Source organism: Oncorhynchus mykiss, chromosome 4 (genome assembly GCF_057628025.1).
Source record: "Oncorhynchus mykiss isolate SJ-2025 chromosome 4, ASM5762802v1, whole genome shotgun sequence".
Classification (NCBI taxonomy): domain Eukaryota; kingdom Metazoa; phylum Chordata; class Actinopteri; order Salmoniformes; family Salmonidae; genus Oncorhynchus; species Oncorhynchus mykiss.
Window position 1 is genome coordinate 6,017,501 of NC_143025.1, and position 20,725 is coordinate 6,038,225.

Sequence of the window (20,725 nt, forward strand, 5' to 3'; positions counted from 1 at the left end):
CAGTAGATAGATAGGGGGATATATATAGATACAGTAGATAGATAGATGGATATATAGATACAGTAGATAGCTGGATATATAGATACAGTAGATAGATGGATATATAGATACAGTAGATAGATGGATATATAGATACAGTAGATGGATAGAGGGATATATAGATACAGCAGATAGATAGATGGATATATAGATACAGTAGATAGATGGATATATAGATACAGTAGATAGATGGATATATAGATACAGTAGATGGATAGAGGGATATATAGATACAGCAGATAGATAGATGGATATATAGATACAGTAGATGGATGGAAGAATGCTGCTTTCTTGTTTAGAAGCTTGTTATCCTCCCAGTGCCCAGGTGACTGACACAGATCATAAACCATGGCCCTCCATCTCCCCATCCCTCCACCCCTCCATCTCCCCATCCCTCCACCCCTCCAACACAGATCATAAACCATGGCTCTCCATCTCCCCATCCCTCCACCCCTCCAACACAGATCATAAACCATGGCCCTCCATCTCCCCATCCCTCCACCCCTCCATCCCTCCACCCCTCCAACACAGATCATAAACCATGGCCCTCCATCTCCCCATCCCTCCACCCCTCCAACACAGATCATAAACCATGGCCCTCCATCTCCCCATCCCTCCACCCCTCCATCTCCCCATCCCTCCACCCCTCCAACACAGATCATAAACCATGGCCCTCCCTCTCCCCTCTCTTCCCCTCCCTCTCCCCATCCCTCCACCCCTCCAACACAGATCATAAACCATGGCCCTCCATCTCCCCATCCCTCCACCCCTCCATCTCCCCATCCCTCCACCCCTCCAACACAGATCATAAACCATGGCCCTCCATCTCCCCATCCCTCCACCCCTCCATCTCCCCATCCCTCCACCCCTCCAACACAGATCATAAACCATGGCCCTCCCTCTCCCCTCTCTTCCCCTCCCTCTCCCCATCCCTCCACCCCTCCAACACAGATCATAAACCATGGCCCTCCATCTCCCCATCCCTCCACCCCTCCATCTCCCCATCCCTCCACCCCTCCAACACAGATCATAAACCATGGCCCTCCATCTCCCCATCCCTCCACCCCTCCATCTCCCCATCCCTCCACCCCTCCAACACAGATCATAAACCATGGCCCTCCATCTCCCCTCTCTTCCCTTCCCTCTCCCCATCCCTCCACCCCTCCAACTTCCTCTCTCCATTCTCTTCCCCTCTCTCTCTCCATCCCTCACTTCTTCCACCCCTCCACCTTCCTCTCTCCCCTCTCTTCCCCTCCCTCTCTCATCCTTCCACCCTCCACCTTCCTCTCTCCCCTCTCTTCCCCTCCCTCTCTCATCCTTCTACCCCTCCACCTTCCTCTCTCCCCTCTCTTCCCCTCCCTCTCTCCCCTCTCTATCTCCCCCTCCCTCTCTCATCCTTCTACCCTCCACCTTCCTCTCTCCCCTCTCTTCCCCTCTCTCTCTCATCCCTCTACCACTCCACCCCTCCACCTTCCTATCTCCCCTCTGTTCCCCTCCCTCTCTCATCCCTCTACCACTCCACCCCTCCTCCTCCCTCTCCCCTCTCTTCCCCTCCCTCTCTCATCCCTCTACCCTCCACCTTCCTCTCCCCTCTTCCCCTCCCTTTCTCCACCCCTCTACCTATCTATCCTTCCACTCCCTTCTCTGTCCTCCACCCTCCCACTCTTCCTATCCTCACTCCACCTCCTTGCACCCCTCCTCCCTCTCCCCTCCTTCCCTTACTCTCCTCCGCCTCCCCTCCACCCCTCCTCCTCTCCTCTATTGACCTTCAGAGGGAACACATTGACTGAGGTACAGCCTGTCCTGGTCTGTCTGACTGACTGGCTAACATCATAAAAGCATCGCAGCCCAGCCATTTACATCAAAGCCACCACAACACACACACACACACACACACACACACACACACACACACACAGCTCTGGATAAGGGCCATGTGCGCTGGCTGGCCTGTCAGACGGAAAGCTGAATGGGTCATAGCCTGTCTGTTTATGGGCTCTGATAAAGTCATGTATGCATCCTCTATATCATAGTCTATCAGCTCCATGAACACAGGACACAGTATCCGAGAATTGTCATCATCATCATCACCATCATCATCATCACCACCCATCATCATGACCTGCCACAGTCGACCTGAGTTAGGAGCCCGCTGACCAGGCGTCCCTTCATGATGAAGGCCCATTGTGCCTCAGCCTGTCTGAGAGCTCTGATATATACCACAGGTCTCCATCCGCTAGTCTGTCGTAGAGTCTGTGAGCTACGACGACGCAGGGCACCTCATCGGGGAATTGTCATGGCATTGACCTGAGCTGCCATATGCACTATAGTCAGGCCATTATCCCAGAGCCCCTTATTTACCATTCAGTTGCTCGACCCTTCTACCAATACTCTTTTATTCAACCTTTATACTTAACCTTAATATAACTAAGGAAGTCACTTGAGAATAAGTTCTTATTTACAATGACGGCCTACCCCGGATGACGCCGGGCCGATTGTGCGCCGCCCTATGGGACTCCCAATCACGGCCGGTTGTGATACAGCCTGGATTCGAACCAGGGTGTCTGTAGTGACGCCTCTAGCACTGAGACGCAGTGTCTTAGACCGCTGCGCCGCTCGCTAGGAATGAGCCCTCTTGCCGTCTTTGAACTCTTGTCGCACTTGTATGAGCATCGTTTCAATTTCAATAGATGAAATGTTCTATGTTCTAAATGTTCTATGTTCTAAATGTTCTATGTTCTAAATGTTCTATCCGTTGGTGTCACTCGATACAGCCAGGCTCGGTTACTTTCTAAATGTAATCCATTACCGTTACGAGTTACCTGTCCCAAATTGTAAATCGGTAACGTCATCTGATTACATCCAGTTACTTTTAGATTACTTTCCCCTTTTTAAGAGGCATTAGAAGAAGACAAACAATGCATGTTACCAACTGAATGACATCTATTGCAGGATGAATCCAATGTTACATTGTAACATTGTTACATTGTTACATTTGTTACATTGTTACATTGTTACATTGTTACATTTGTTACATTGCTACATGTGTTACATTGTTACATTGTTACATTTGTTACATTGTTACATTGTTACATTGTTACATTGTTACATTTGTTACATTGTTACATTTGTTACATTGTTACATTTGTTACATTGTTACATTGTTACATTTGTTACATTGTTACATTTGTTACATTGTTACATTGTTACATTTGTTACATTGTTACATTTGTTACATTGTTACATTTGTTACATTGTTACATTGTTACATTGTTACATTGTTACATTTGTTACATTGTTACATTGTTACATTGTTACATTGTTACATTTGTTACATTTGTTACATTGTTACATTGTTACATTTGTTACATTGTTACATTGTTACATTTGTTACATTGTTACATTGTTACATTGTTACATTGCTACATGTGTTACATTGTTACATTTGTTACATTGTTACATTTGTTACATTGTTACATTGTACATTGTTACATTGTTACATTTGTTACATTGTTACATTTGTTACATTGTTACATTGTTACATTTGTTACATTGTTACATTGTTACATTGTTACATTTGTTACATTGTTACATTGTTACATTTGTTACATTGTTACATTGCTACATGTGTTACATTGTTACATTTGTTACATTGTTACATTTGTTACATTGTTACATTGTTACATTGTTACATTTGTTACATTGTTACATTTGTTACATTGTTACATTGTTACATTTGTTACATTGTTACATTTGTTACATTGTTACATTTGTTACATTGTTACAATGTCACATTGTACTTTATGGGTTGGTTATGTAGACTTCTTCTAACCCATCGCTTTCTACTACATATGATTATATCTTTACATTAAAAACCAAAGTCTATCAGAATTCCAGTCATTCCAATAAATGTTATACCCCTTGATCTTCAAGAATAGGACTTGGAAATATGGAAGTATAGATTAGCCAAATTGTTTAACCTGAGCATAACCCCAAAACGAAGGATTTAGTAGCCAGCCCTACTCTGTTGTTTATGATTTTATTGTCATGGAGGACTGATTGGGCTCATTGATTCCAGTTGAAAAATAATTGCTGTGCTCATGGAATGGCCTGCTTTCAGCACTACTGAAAAGTGCTATTTACATGTGATAAATGAATGCCATATGCTGCATTTGCTACAGGCCTCTTGTTAACCCTCTAGTTGGTGACTCTTTGATATCGTGATAATATGCAGCTGTTTAAAAAGGCAAATCCACAGATGAAACAACAACAAAATACTCACCTCTGTTTTGGCTGAGTTGGCTCCTCCCTCTGCCCTCCCTCTTTCCCCTTCTCTCCCACCTCTCCCCCCTGGGGTTGAGTTGGCTCCTCCCTCTGCCCTCCCTCTTCCCCCTTCTCTCCCACCTCTCCCCCCTGGGGTTGAGTTGGCTCCTCCCTCTGCCCTCCCTCTTCCCCCTTCTCTCCCACCTCTCCCCCCTGGGGTTGAGTTGGCTCCTCCCTCTGCCCTCCCTCTTCCCCCTTCTCTCCCACCTCTCCCCCCTGGGGTTGAGTTGGCTCCTCCCTCTGCCCTCCCTCTTCCCCCTTCTCTCCCATCTATCCCCCCTGGGGTTGAGTTGGCTCCCCCCTCTCTCCCCCTCTCCCCCCTCTCCTCCCTCTCCCCTCTGAGGTTGGGTTGGCTCCAATGGGTTTGAGAAGGAGACAAGGAAAGAGGACTCAAGGAGTCAAATAAAGAGCTATGGCTATAAAGTGGCCCCTGGTATACCAACATGACTCACCAGGAAACACTAGTATAAAAAGGGAAATGCCTAGTCGGTTGTACACCTGAATGAATTCAACTGAAATGTGTCTTCCGCATTTAACCCAACCCCTCTGAATCAGAGAGGTGCCGGAGGGGCTGCCTTACTCAACATCCATACCTTCGGCGCCTGAAAGGAACAGTGGGTTAACTGCCTTGCTCAGAACAACAGATTGTCAGCTCGGGGGATTCGATACAGCAACATGTTGGTTACTGGCCCAACGCTTTAACAACTAGGCTACCTGAGAGAGGGAACGAGAGAGGGAACGAGAGAGGGAACGAGAGAGGGAGCGAGAGAGGGAACGAGAGAGGGAACGAGAGACGGAGCGAGAGAGGGAACGAGAGAGGGAACGAGAGAGGGAACGAGAGGAAGCGAGAGAGGGAACGAGAGGAAGCGAGAGAGGGAACGAGAGAGGGAACGAGAGACGGAGCGAGAGGAAGCGAGAGAGGGAATGAGAGAGGGAGCGAGAGAGGGAACGAGAGGGGGAACGAGAGAGGGAAAGAGAGAGAGAGAGACAGTCTGTGGATATATTATGAATGTGTAATTGGAAAGAAGGGTTGGGTCTTTGTCAAATGTTTATAATTGAGTCCCAAATGGCACCTTATTCCGTATATAGTGCACTATGGGCTCCGGTCAAAAGAAGTGCACTGTGTAGGGAATAAAGTGCCATTTGGGATACAGGCTGTATGATGCCTTTAATCACTGTTTATATAATGAAGAAAATGGGGCAAATGTGTGTGTTTTTTGCCAATTTTAACCGCACACTTGTTGTTTGTGTACGTGGATTTTATAATGTCGTATGTTTTACCCCAACAACACTTTCCATCAGTTTGTATAGCAGACCCTCGTGCCAAATTGAGTCAAAGGCTTTTTTTAAATTAACAAAGCATGACAAGACTTTGCCTTTGTTTTGGTTTGTTTGGTTGTCAATTAGGGTGTGCAGGGTGAATACATGGTCTGTTGTACGGTAATTTGGTAAAAAGCCAATTTGACATTGCTCAGTACATTGTTTTCATTGAGGAAATGTACGAGTCTGCTGTTAATGATAATGCAGAGGATTTTCCCAAGGTTACTCTTGACTCATATTCCACGGTAGTTATTGGGGTCAAATTTGTCTCCACTTTTGTGGATTGGGGTGATCAGTCCTTGGTTCCAAATATTGGGGAAGATGCCAGAGCTAAGGATGATGTTAAAGAGTTTTAGGATAGCCAATTGGAATTTGTTGTCTGTATATTTGATCATTTCATTGAGGATACCATCAACACCACATGCCTTTTTGGGTTGGAGGGTTTTTATTTTGTCCTGTAACTCATTCAATGTAATTGGAGAATCCAGTGGGTTCTGGTAGTCTTTAATAGTTGATTCTATGATCTGCTCTTTATTCTTTGTTATAGAGCCAAAAAGATTGGAGAAGTGGTTTACCCATACATCTCCATTTTGGATAGATAATTCTTCGTGTTGTTGTTTGTTTAGTGTTTTCCAATTTTCCCAGAAGTGGTTAGAGTCTATGGATTCTTCAATTACATTGAGCTGATTACTGACATGCTGTTCCTTCTTTTTCCGTAGTGTATTTCTGTATTGTTTTAGTGATTCACCATAGTCAAGGTGTAGACTCAGGTTTTTCTCTTTCTCTCTTTCTATCTCGCTCTCTCTCTTACCCCACCCACCCCCCTATCTCTCTCTCTCTCGCTCTCTCTGTCTCTCTCTGTCTCTCTCTCTCTCTGTCTCTCGCTGTCTCTCTCTCTCTGTCTTTCTCTCTCTCTCTCTCTCTCTCTCTGTCTCTCTCTCTCTCTGTCTCTCTCTCTCTCTCTCTCTCTGTCTCTCTCTCTCTCTTACCCCACCTCCCTCTCTCTCTTACCCCACCTCCCTCTCTCTCTTACCCCACCTCTCTCTCTCTCTCTCTCTCTCTCTCTCTCTGTGTCTCTCTCTCTCTCTCTCTCACCTCTCTCTCTCTCTTTCTCACTCACTCGCTCTCTCTCCAACCTTGTCTCTCTGTCCCTCCAGCAGGCTCCCTGTCCCTCAGTGTGCTCCTGGTGTCTCTAGCAGTCACAGTGTGTACTGTCTGGCTGGTGGCTCTGTGTGGTGTCTGTGGCTGGTGTCAACGCAAGCTGGTGAGTTAAGTACACACACACACACACACACACATACACACACATACACACACACACATACACACACACACACACACATACACATACACACACACACATACACACGCACACACACACACACAAACACACACACACACACACAGTGAGAAATACATCCACAGGTACACCTCCAATTGACTCAAATGATGTCAAATTAGCCAATCAGAAGCCTCTAAAGCCATGACATCCTTTTCTGGACTTTTCCAATCTGTTTAAAGGCACACACAATTTAGTGCATGTAAACTTCTGAATTATAAATAATCTGTCTGTAAACAATTGTTGGAAAAAATGACTACAAAGTAGATGTCCTAACCAACTTGCCAAAACTATAGTTTGTTAACAAGACATTTGTGGAGTGGTTGAAAAATGAGTTTTAATGAGTTTTAATGACTCCAACCTAAGTGTATGTAAACCTCCGACTTCAACTGTAGCTACTAATCTACATGTTTTTAGTTATAATGATCTGATGTTGTATAATAGGAGTGAAAGGATTTGTCACATCAAAACACATCAAAACACATCAACTTCTATAAAACATGAAGAGAAAAGATGAAAAAGACTGTGTATCGTTGGATATCCAAATATTGTTGGAATTGTTTTTTTAATCAGAAATATATAGTACACACACACACACACCACAGACACACATCACACACACCACAGACACACATCACACACACAGACACACATCACACACCGCAAACACACATCACATCACACACACATCACACACACCACAAACACACATCACATCACACACACATCACACACACACCACACACACACACGCACACACGCACCACAGACACACATCACATCACACACACACACGCACCACAGACACACATCACATCACACACACACATCACACACACCACAGACACACATCACACACACCACAGACACACATCACACACACACACACACACACCACAGACACACATCACACACACACACACACACCACAGACAGACAGACACACACACACACATACACACACACACACACACACACACACACACACACACACACACACACACACACACACACACACACACACACACACACACCACAGTCACCACAGACACACACACACACACATACACCACAGACACACACACACACACACACACACACACACACACACACACACACACACCACAGACAGACACACACACACAAACACCACAGACAGACACACACACACAAGCTGTTTAGAAGCCTCTTGGACCTAGACTTGGTACTCTGGTACCACTTTCAGTGCGGAAGCAGAAAGAACAGTCTATGACTGGGGTGGCTGGAGTCTTTGACAATTTTTTGGGCCTTCCTCTGACACCGCCTGGTATAGAGGTCCTGGATGGCAGGAAGCTTGACCCCAAGTGATGTACTGGGCCGTTCGCACTACCCTCTGTAGCGCCTTACGGTCGGAGGCCAAGCAGTTGCCATACCAGGCAGTGATGCAACCAGGATGCTCTCGATGGTGCAGCTGTAGAACCTTTTGAGGATCTGGGGGCCCATGCCAAATCTTTTCAGTCTTCTGAGGGGGAATAGGTTTTGTCGTGCCCTCTTCACGACTGTCATGGTGTGCTTGGACCATGTTAGTTTGTTGGTGATGTGGACACCAAGGAACTTGGAGCTCTCAACCTGCTCCACTGAGAGAGAGACAGAGAGAGAGACAGAGAGAGAGAGAGAGAGACAGAGAGAGAGAGAGAGACAGAGAGAGAGAGAGAGAGAGACAGAGAGAGAGAGAGAGAGACAGAGAGAGAGAGAGAGACAGAGAGAGAGACAGAGAGAGAGAGAGAGAGAGACAGAGAGAGAGACAGAGAGAGACAGAGACAGAGAGAGAGAGAGAGGGCCAAAAACAGCAGGTCCAGGACAAGGTAACACGTCCGGTGAACAGGTCAGGGCTCCATAGTCGCAGAATAGCTTAAACTGGATCAGCAGCACGACCAGGTGGACTGGGGACAGCAAGAAGTCATCAGGCCAGGTAGTCCTGAGGCATGATACTAGGGCCCAGGTCCTCCGGGAGAGAAGGGAGATAGAGCGAGAGATGGGAGAATTAGAGGGAGCATACCTTAGATAAAACAGGACACCAGATAAGACAGGAGAATCACACCAGATAGGACAGACTGACCCTAGCCTCCTGGCACACAGACTATTGCAGCATAGATACTGGAGATTGAGACAGGGGGGGGTCGGTGGACTCTGTGGCCCCTTCAGACAATACCCAGGGACAGGGCCAACCAGGCAGGATATACCCCCCCCCCCCACCCCACCCCCCACCCCCCCCTTTGCCAAATCACAGCCCCCACACAACTGGAGTGATATCAACAGACCACCGACTTAATACCCTGAGACAAGGCTGAGTAAAGCCCACCCTTTAGAGGGAATCATGTCCATGTCCACGCTGATTACAGCTATGAAATGTGATTGATTAAGGAGTCGTACACTGTGTGTGTGTCTGTGTGTGTGTGTGTGTGATAGAGATGTACAGTAGACAGAGTACCACATCACATTTATAAAGGACCTATTCCTTTATATCTGACTCCTTTATATCTGATTCCTTTAGGTCTGTTTCCTTTATATCTGACTCTTTTATATCTGACTCCTTTATATCTGACTCCTTTATATCTGATTCCTTTAGGTCTGATATCTTTATATCTGATTCCTTTACATCTGATTCCTTTAGGTCTGATTTCTTTATATCTGACTCCTTTATATCTGACTCCTTTAGGTCTGATTCCATTAGGTCTGATTCCATTAGGTCTGATTCCTTTATATCTGACACCTTTATATCTGACTCCTTTATATCTGACTCCTTTAGGTCTGATTCCTTTATATCTGATTCCTTTATATCTGACACCTTTATATCTGACTCCTTTAGGTCTGATTCCTTTATATCTGATTCCTTTAGGTCTGATTTCTTTATATCTGACTCCTTTATATCTGACTCCTTTATATCTGATTCCTTTATATCTGACTCCTTTATATCTGATTCCTTTAGGTCTGATTTCTTTATATCTGACTCCTTTATATCTGACTCCTTTATATCTGATTCCTTTAGGTCTGATTCCATTAGGTCTGATTCCTTTATATCTGACACCTTTATATCTGACTCCTTTATATCTGATTCCTTTAGGTCTGATTCCTTTAGGTCTGATTTCTTTATATCTGACTCCTTTATATCTGACTCCTTTATATCTGACTCCTTTATATCTGATTCCTTTAGGTCTGATTCCTTTAGGTCTGATTTCTTTATATCTGACTCCTTTATATCTGACTCCTTTATATCTGATTCCTTTAGGTCTGATTCCTTTATATCTGACTCCTTTACAAAAAGATTCCTTTAGGTCTTATTTGTGTTAATTGATTACTTAGTCCTTCTTAAGCTTGTAAGATACAGGTCAATGTGGGCATCCCAAATGACACCTTTGACACTTGTTTTGTCCAAAGCCCTACTGGCATCTAATGATTACAGTTTATTGGTGGGATGCAGAGAGCCTACGCAAGTATCGGTTGGTCTGACACACGTCAGCGCCATGCTCTGCTCTGAGACTTTTTCAAACACACCTCACTGTGATTCATGTGCAGTTAGCATTACAACACACCTCACTGTGATTCATGAGCAGTTAGCATTGGTCGAATTGTCCAGGGGGGCCCCCATTGATTTTGTTAGTCACTCTCACTCAGATATCATATTAAAAATGGCAAACATTTCCCTCCAACCTATGGCAAAATGTGTAAAATTGCAGGAAAAAATAAAAATAAAAATCTCATCGTTGTCAAGAGGGGGCCCGGCCCTCCAACTGAACTGTGGGTAAATAATACGTATGAAATCATGTAGCATCCAAAAAAGTGTTATTTTATATTTGAGATTCTTCAAAGTAGCCTCCCTTTGCCTTGATGACGGCTTTGCACACTCTTGGAGTTCTCTCAACCAGTTTCATGAGGTAGTCACATGGATTGCATTTCAATTAACAGGTGTGAAATATATTTGAATTTGTTAACACTTTTTTGGTTACTACATGATTTCATATGTGTTATTTCATAGTTTTGATGTCTTCACTATTATTGTACAATGTAGAAAATAGATAGTAAATAGAAAATAGTAGAAATAAAGAAAAAACCCTAGAATGAGTGATACACTGCCGTTCAAAAGTTTGGGCTAATTTTCACTGCTGAAAACTGTTGTCCTGATTAAAGAAGCAATAAAACTGGCCTTTAGACTAGTTGAGTATCTGGAGCATCAACATTTGTGGGTTCGATTACAGGCTCAAAATGGCCAGAAACAAAGGACTTTCTTCTGAAACTCGTCAGTCTATTCTTGTTCTGGGAAATGAAGGCCATTCCATGCAAGAATTTGCCAAGAAACTGAAGATCTCGTACAACGCTGTGTACTACTCCATTCACAGAACAGCGCAAACTGGCTCTAACCAAAATAGAAAGAGGAGTGGGAGGCCCCGGTGCACAACTGAGCAAGAGGACAAGTACTGTACATTAGAGTGTCTAGTTTGAGAAACAGATGCCTGACAAGTCCTCAACTGGCAGCTTCATTAAATAGTACCCACAAAACACCAGTCTCAACGCCAACAGTGAAGATTCGACTCCGGGATGCTGGCCTTCTAAGCAGCATCCCATCTGTTGATAGGCAGCTAACAGTGCTAGCTAAGCCTGCAGCTATGCCAAGCAGCTCATCAGAGCTGTTTTGGCAACGGTTGGGAGGATCACTGGACAGATAGCAGCGGTCCCAGCAACTTATGCCAAAAAATCTTCCAAAACAACCTTAACTTGGTACTAGGCCAGCACCTTGTCTGAGCAAAAGAGAGGATGGGGGGGTTTGGGGGGGGGGGGGGGGTTGACCAGCTCCTTTGGCCAGTGAAGGGGAGACAGGAAGAGGAGGGATAGAGCGTATGGGGGGGGGGGGGGGGGGGGGGGAGAGAAGCCTCAGACATCTCAGACACCTTGAGAAGCCTCAGACATCTCCTCAGGCTGTGGTGTGAGCTGAGTCCCTTCCTGTGGTAGCTTTGGGTGGACAGTGAGACAATAGAAGGACAGAGCTGTCTGTCTGGGATACACACTGGGACAATAATGACAGTAAAGAAGACCAGGAATAAAAGGTAACTTTCTAGTGACCTAATGACAGTATCAAGATCATATGTGTTGATGATCTGGTATGGAAGTGTGGACCAAGTGACCAGTAACTTACATTAACTTCCTAATAACCTAATGACAGTAAAGGAGACCAGGGATAAATACAGTAACTTCCTAATGACAGTAAAGGTGACCAGGCATAATACCGTAACTTCCTAATGGCCTAATGACAGTAAAGGAGACCAGGGATAAATACAGTAACTTCCTAATGACAGTAAAGGTGACCAGGCATAATACCGTAACTTCCTAATGGCCTAATGACAGTAAAGGAGACCAGGGATAATACAGTAACTTCCTAATAACCTAATGACAGTAAAGGAGACCAGGGATAAATACAGTAACTTCCTAATGACAGTAAAGGAGACCAGGCATAATACCGTAACTTCCTAATGGCCTAATGACAGTAAAGGAGACCAGGGATAAATACACTAACTTCCTAATAACCTACTGCCATTGTGACGTCTAAGGCCATACAGCAACGTTATCATTAGGATTTTAATAGCCCATCTTTCTGTGGATGGATTTACTACGATGTCAGCCACAGGGCACAGTGTGTGTCTCAATTGGAATCAGAGATAGTACTGGGACTAGAGTCAGAGATAGTACAGGGACTAGAGTCAGAGATAGTACAGTGACTAGAGTCAGAGTCAGAGATAGTACAGGGACTAGAGTCAGAGATAGTACAGGGACCAGAATCAGAGATAGTACAGGGACTAGAGTCAGAGATAGTACAGGGACCAGAATCAGAGATAGTACAGGGACTAGAATCAGAGATAGTACATGGACTAGAGTCAGCGATAGTACAGGGACTAGAATCAGAGATAGTACAGGGACTAGAATCAGAGATAGTACAGGGACTAGAGTCATGGATTGTACAGTGACTAGAGTCAGAGTCAGAGATAGTACAGGGACTAGAGTCAGAGATAGTACAGGGACTAGAGTCAGAGATAGTACAGTGACTAGAGTCAGAGTCAGAGATAGTACAGGGACTAGAGTCAGAGATTGTACAGGGACTAGAGTCAGAGATAGTACATTGACTAGAGTCAGAGTCAGAGATAGTACAGGGACTAGAATCAGAGATAGTACTGGGACTAGAGTCAGAGATAGTACAGGGACTAGAGTCAGAGATAGTACAGGGACTAGAGTCAGCGATAGTACAGGGACTAGAATCAGAGATAGTACAGGGACTAGAATCAGAGATAGTACAGGGACTAGAGTCATGGATAGTACAGTGACTAGAGTCAGAGTCAGAGATAGTACAGGGACTAGAGTCAGAGATAGTACAGGGACTAGAGTCAGAGATAGTACAGTGACTAGAGTCAGAGTCAGAGATAGTACAGGGACTAGAGTCAGAGATTGTACAGGGACTAGAGTCAGAGATTGTACAGGGACTAGAGTCAGAGATAGTACAGTGACTAGAGTCAGAGTCAGAGATAGTACAGGGACTAGAATCAGAGATAGTACTGGGACTAGAGTCAGAGATAGTACAGGGACTAGAGTCAGAGATAGTACAGGGAGCAGAGTCAGAGTCAGAGATAGTACAGGGACTAGGGTCAGAGATAGTACAGGGACTAGAGTCAGAGATAGTACAGGGACTAGGGTCAGAGATTGTACAGGGACTCGAGTCAGAGATTGTACAGGGACTAGAGTCAGAGATAGTACAGGGACTAGAATCAGAGATAGTACAGAGACTTCAGTCAGAGATAGTACAGGGACTAGAGTCAGAGATTGTACAGGGACTAGAGTCAGAGATAGTACAGGGACTAGAGTCAGAGATAGTACAGGGAGCAGAGTCAGACTTTGTAGTGGCCTTATGACTGCTTGAAGGGCATATACAGTATCATAGCCTTTTTCCTCTGGCAGGGTGGCTGGGCACACTGACAGGACAGAGGGCGGCCTACGGTCACAGAGCCAGGGACATTGTAACGACAGTCTGAAGGCCATATACAGTGTCATAGCCTTTTTCCTCTGGCAGGGTGGCTGGGCACACTGACAGGACAAAGGGCGGCCTACGGTCACAGAGCCAGGGACACTGTAACGATTGTCTGAAGGCCATATACAGTGTCACAGCCTTTTTCCTCTGGCAGGGTGGCTGGGCACACTGACAGGACAGAGGGCGGCCTACGGTCACAGAGCCAGGGACACTGTAACGACAGTCTGAAGGCCATATACAGTGTCATAGCCTTTTTCCTCTGGCAGGGTGGCTGGGCACACTGACAGGACAAAGGGCGGCCTACGGTCACAGAGCCAGGGACACTGTAACGACAGTCTGAAGGCCATATACAGTGTCACAGCCTTTTTCCTCTGGCAGGGTGGCTGGGCACACTGACAGGACAGAGGGCGGCCTACGGTCACAGAGCCAGGGACACTGTAACGACAGTCTGAAGGCCATATACAGTGTCATAGCCTTTTTCCTCTGGCAGGGTGGCTGGGCACACTGACAGGACAGAGGGCGGCCTACGGTCACAGAGCCAGGGACATTGTAACGACAGTCTGAAGGCCATATACAGTGTCATAGCCTTTTTCCTCTGGCAGGGTGGCTGGGCACACTGACAGGACAGAGGGCGGCCTACGGTCACAGAGCCAGGGACATTGTAACGACAGTCTGAAGGCCATATACAGTGTCATAGCCTTTTTCCTCTGGCAGGGTGGCTGGGCACACTGACAGGACAGAGGGCGGCTTACGGTCACAGAGCCAGGGACATTGTAACGACAGTCTGAAGGCCATATACAGTATCATAGCAGCATGAGTTGGGTGCAGTGACAGTACGGGGGACCAGTTTCTGGGACAGAGTGACTTGGCCTAATCACTGTGTGAATGGAATGGGCATACAGTTTCTTTATCATCATAGCCTTCTGTGGACCATCTACTATGATGTCATCATCTACTATGATGTCATCATCTACTATGATGTCAGATACAGTACATGTTGTCACGACTTCTAACCGTAGGTGGCTCCTCTCCCTGTGCGGGCGGCTCTCGGCGGTCGGCGTCGCCGGTCTACTAGCCATCACCGATCCCTTCTTCCTTTTCTGTTCTTTTTTTTCCTTTGGTTCGTTTTCACACCTGGTTTCATTTGCGTTCATTTCTGTGGGTGTAATTGTAACCTGTTGCCTTGTGTTTGTTCCTCCGTGCGCTTGCACGGGTTCTCTGTTGGCGAGGGCGTTGTACCTTTTCGATCGTGCCATTCCTGTGTTGGTTGGACTTTCCTATTAAAACACGCTTCTCAGACATCCCTGCTCTCCTGCGCCTGACTCCTACACCTACCACCTAGACGCACCTTATCACACATGTGTTATTTGCTAGTTCCTTTGTTCCTGGTTCATCCCCATCCTCTGGCAGTGTGGACTGGGCACGATGGCAGTACGGTAGCCTAATATCATGGGCAAAGGTTATGATGATACTGTGTATAAAATCCCTATATTAAACAGTATCATCATAACCGTTGCCCATGATATTAGGCTACCATATTATCATTGTGCCCAGCCCACTCTGCCAGGGGACGGACATAAACCAGGAACAAAGGAACTAGCAAATAACACATGTACTGTATCTGACATCATACATTCTGACCCTTTGTTGATCTACTATGACATCATACATTCTGACCCTTTGTTGATCTACATCATACATTCTGACCCTTTTGTTGATCTACTATGACATCATACATTCTGACCCTTTGTTGATCTACTATGACATCATACATTCTGACCCTTTGTTGATCTACTATGACATCATACATTCTGACTCTTTGTTGATCTACTATGACATCATACATTCTGACCCTTTTGTTGATCTACTATGACATCATACATTCTGACCCTTTTGTTGATCTACTATGACATCATACATTCTGACCCTTTGTTGATCTACTATGACATCATACAATCTGACCCTTTGTTGATCTACTATGACATCATACATTCTGACCCTTTGTTGATCTACTATGACATCATACATTCTGACCCTTTGTTGATCTACTATGACATCATACATTCTCACCCTTTGTTGATCTACTATGACATCATACATTCTGACCCTTTGTTGATCTACTATGACATCATACATTCTGACCATTTGTTGATCTACTATGACATCATACATTCTGACCCTTTGTTGATCTACTATGACATCATACATTCTGACCCTTTTGTTGATCTACTATGACATCATACATTCTGACCCTTTGTTGATCTACTATGACATCATACATTCTGACCCTTTGTTGATCTACTATGACATCATACATTCTGACCCTTTGTTGATCTACTATGACATCATACATTCTGACCCTTTGTTGATCTACTATGACATCATACATTCTGACCCTTTGTTGATCTACTATGACATCATACATTCTGACCCTTTTGTTGATCTACTATGACATCATACATTCTGACCCTTTGTTGATCTACTATGACATCATACATTCTGACCCTTTGTTGATCTACTATGACATCATACATTCTGACCCTTTGTTGATCTACTATGACATCATACATTCTGACCCTTTGTTGATCTACTATGACATCATCTACACCGAGAGTAACTTTCTCTCCCAGACTTCTCTTCCGTGTTCGTTATTACTGGGCTACTTACTTCCTTGTTCCTGGTTTGTTCTAAATCTGGTTGACTCTAGATGTTATGCTAAAGGTAACATCTTGTTACAGATCTTTGCGTAAGGCAGTGATACGTGTCCTGAGTGGCATTAAGATGTTCATTAATCTCAGTATGGTCTTCAGACGTCTCCTGACCTCTCGCTGGGGGAGAAATGTCAGATGTCAGGTGCTGGAAATGACCTTAATCTTATGTTATATACAGAGGTGGTTAATTGAATGCAGGAGAGGGATATCACAGAACATATGATAAAGCCCAGTCACTAACAGTTTCATAGTGTACATAAAAACATCAACATATTGATGATGCAAATATTGAAGTCAAATAATGAAGACTACTCTCATTCAGCATATTGTTATGATTTGATGCATTTTCTCTATAATGTGTAGTACAATACTGTACATCTTCATTCTACTGGGGAACACCAATACATGCCAAGGTCGACGGCAGCGTTGTTTACCTACTGTCTCTCATTACATCACCTGACCTACTGTCTCTCATTACATCACCTGACAGAGTAGACCTACTGTCTCTCATTACATCACCTGACAGAGTAGATCTACTGTCTCTCATTACATCACCTGACAGAGTAGATCTACTGTCTCTCATTACATCACCTGACCTACTGTCTCTCATTACATCACCTGACCTACTGTCTCTCATTACATCACCTGACAGAGTAGATCTACTGTCTCTCATTACATCACCTGACAGAGTAGATCTACTGTCTCTCATTACATCACCTGACAGAGTAGATCTACTGTCTCTCATTACATCACCTGACAGAGTAGATCTACTGTCTCTCATTACATCACCTGACAGAGTAGACCTACTGTCTCTCATTACATCACCTGACAGAGTAGACCTACTGTCTCTCATTACATCACCTGACAGAGTAGACCTACTGTCTCTCATTACATCACCTGACAGAGTAGATCTACTGTCTCTCATTACATCACCTGACAGAGTAGATCTACTGTCTCTCATTACATCACCTGACAGAGTAGACCTACTGTCTCTCATTACATCACCTGACAGAGTAGACCTACTGTCTCTCATTACATCACCTGACAGAGTAGACCTACTGTCTCTCATTACATCACCTGACAGAGTAGATCTACTGTCTCTCATTACATCACCTGACAGAGTAGATCTACTGTCTCTCATTACATCACCTGACAGAGTAGATCTACTGTCTCTCATTACATCACCTGACAGAGTAGATCTACTGTCTCTCATTACATCACCTGACAGAGTAGACCTACTGTCTCTCATTACATCACCTGACAGAGTAGACCTACTGTCTCTCATTACATCACCTGACAGAGTAGACCTACTGTCTCTCATTACATCACCTGACAGAGTAGATCTACTGTCTCTCATTACATCACCTGACAGAGTAGACCTACTGTCTCTCATTACATCACCTGACAGAGTAGACCTACTGTCTCTCATTACATCACCTGACAGAGTAGACCTACTGTCTCTCATTACATCACCTGACAGAGTAGATCTACTGTCTCTCATTACATCACCTGACAGAGTAGACCTACTGTCTCTCATTACATCACCTGACAGAGTAGATCTACTGTCTCTCATTACATCACCTGACAGAGTAGATCTACTGTCTCTCATTACATCACCTGACAGAGTAGACCTACTGTCTCTCATTACATCACCTGACAGAGTAGATCTACTGTCTCTCATTACATCACCTGACAGAGTAGACCTACTGTCTCTCATTACATCACCTGACAGAGTAGACCTACTGTCTCTCATTACATCACCTGACAGAGTAGATCTACTGTCTCTCATTACATCACCTGACAGAGTAGACCTACTGTCTCTCATTACATCACCTGACAGAGTAGATCTACTGTCTCTCATTACATCACCTGACAGAGTAGATCTACTGTCTCTCATTACATCACCTGACAGAGTAGATCTACTGTCTCTCATTACATCACCTGACAGAGTAGATCTACTGTCTCTCATTACATCACCTGACAGAGTAGATCTACTGTCTCTCATTACATCACCTGACAGAGTAGACCTACTGTCTCTCATTACATCACCTGACAGAGTAGATCTACTGTCTCTCATTACATCACCTGACAGAGTAGATCTACTGTCTCTCATTACATCACCTGACAGAGTAGATCTACTGTCTCTCATTACATCACCTGACAGAGTAGATCTACTGTCTCTCATTACATCACCTGACAGAGTAGATCTACTGTCTCTCATTACATCACCTGACAGAGTAAATCAATCAATCAAATGTATTTATAAAGCACTTCTTACATCAGCTTATGTAACCAAAACCAAGGAGATGATTGTGGATTACAGGAAAAGGAGGACCGAGCACGTCCCCATTCTCATCGACGGGGCTGTAGTGGAGCAGGTTGAGAGCTTCAAGTTCCTTGGTGTCCACATCAACAACAAACTAGAATGGTCCAAACACACCAAGACAGTCGTGAAGAGGGCACGATAAAGCCCCCCCTCAGGAAACTAAAAACATTTGGCATGGGTCCTGAGATCCTCAAAAGGTTCTACAGGCTCTCTGCCTGTAGAAAAAGAGGGGTTGGTGGGTGGTGGGACACAATGCAGACAGCCCGGTTAGCCAATGTGTGGGAGCACTGGTTGGTCGGCCCAATTGAGGTAGTATATACATGAATGTATAGTTAAAGTGACTATGCATATAAGATAAACAGAGAGTAGCAGCAGCGTAACGAGAGGGGTTGGGGGGGCACACAATGCAAATAGTTGGGGTAACCATTGGTTACATGTTCAGGAGTCTTATGGCTTGGGGGTAAAAACTGTTGAGAAACCTTTTTGTCCTAGACTTGGCACTCCGGTACCGCTTGCCATGCAGTAGTAGAGAGAGCAGTCTATGACTGGATGGCTGCCTGCCATCCAGGACCTCTACACCTGGCGGTGTCAGAGGAAGGCCCTGAAAATTGTCAAAGACCCCAGCCACCCCAGTCATAGACTGTTCCCCACCTGCCAACCCCTCTTTTTACGCTGCTGCTACTCTCTGTTCATCATATATGCATAGTCACTTTAACCATACCTACATGTACATACTACCTCATTAAGCCTGACTAACAGGTGTCTGTATACATACTACCTCATTAAGCCTGACTAACCGGTGTCTGTATACATACTACCTCATTAAGCCTGACTAACTGGTGTCTGTATACATACTACCTCATTAACCTGACTAACTGGTGCCTGTATACATACTACCTCATTAAGCCTGACTAACCGGTGTCTGTATACATACTACCTCATTAAGCCTGACTAACCGGTGTCTGTATACATACTACCTCATTAAGCCTGACTAACCGGTGTCTGTATACATACTACCTCATTAAGCCTGACTAACCGGTGTCTGTATACATACTACCTCATTAAGCCTGACTAACCGGTGTCTGTATACATACTACCTCATTAAGCCTGACTAACCGGTGTCTGTATACATACTACCTCATTAAGCCTGACTAACCGGTGTCTGTATACATACTACCTCATTAAGCCTGACTAACCGGTGTCTGTATACATACTACCTCATTAAGCCTGACTAACCGGTGTCTGTATACATACTACCTCATTAAGCCTGACTAGCCGGTGTCTGTATACATACTACCTCATTAAGCCTGACTAACCGGTGTCTGTATACATACTACCTCATTAAGCCTGACTAACAGGTGTCTGTATACATACTACCTCATTAAGCCTGACTAACCGGTGTCTGTATACATACTACCTCATTAAGCCTGACTAACCGGTGTCTGTATACATACTACCTCATTAAGCCTGACTAACCGGTGTCTGTATACATACTACCTCATTAAGCCTGACTAACTGGTGTCTGTATACATACTACCTCATTAAGCCTGACTAACTGGTGTCTGTATACATACTACCTCATTAAGCCTGACTAACCGGTGTCTGTATACATACTACCT

General features: G+C 44.7%; 1 protein-coding gene across 1 annotated transcript in view; it reads left to right on the forward strand.

Moving 5' to 3' along the window:
- LOC118945757 (synaptotagmin-7) overlaps positions 1-20,725 on the forward strand; it is a 311,878-nt gene that overhangs the window by 101,120 nt on the left and 190,033 nt on the right. The window contains exon 2 of the mRNA XM_090230969.1: positions 6,840-6,946. Coding sequence (XP_090087095.1) covers positions 6,840-6,946 — 107 coding nt within the window. The remainder of the gene's footprint in view (positions 1-6,839; positions 6,947-20,725) is intronic.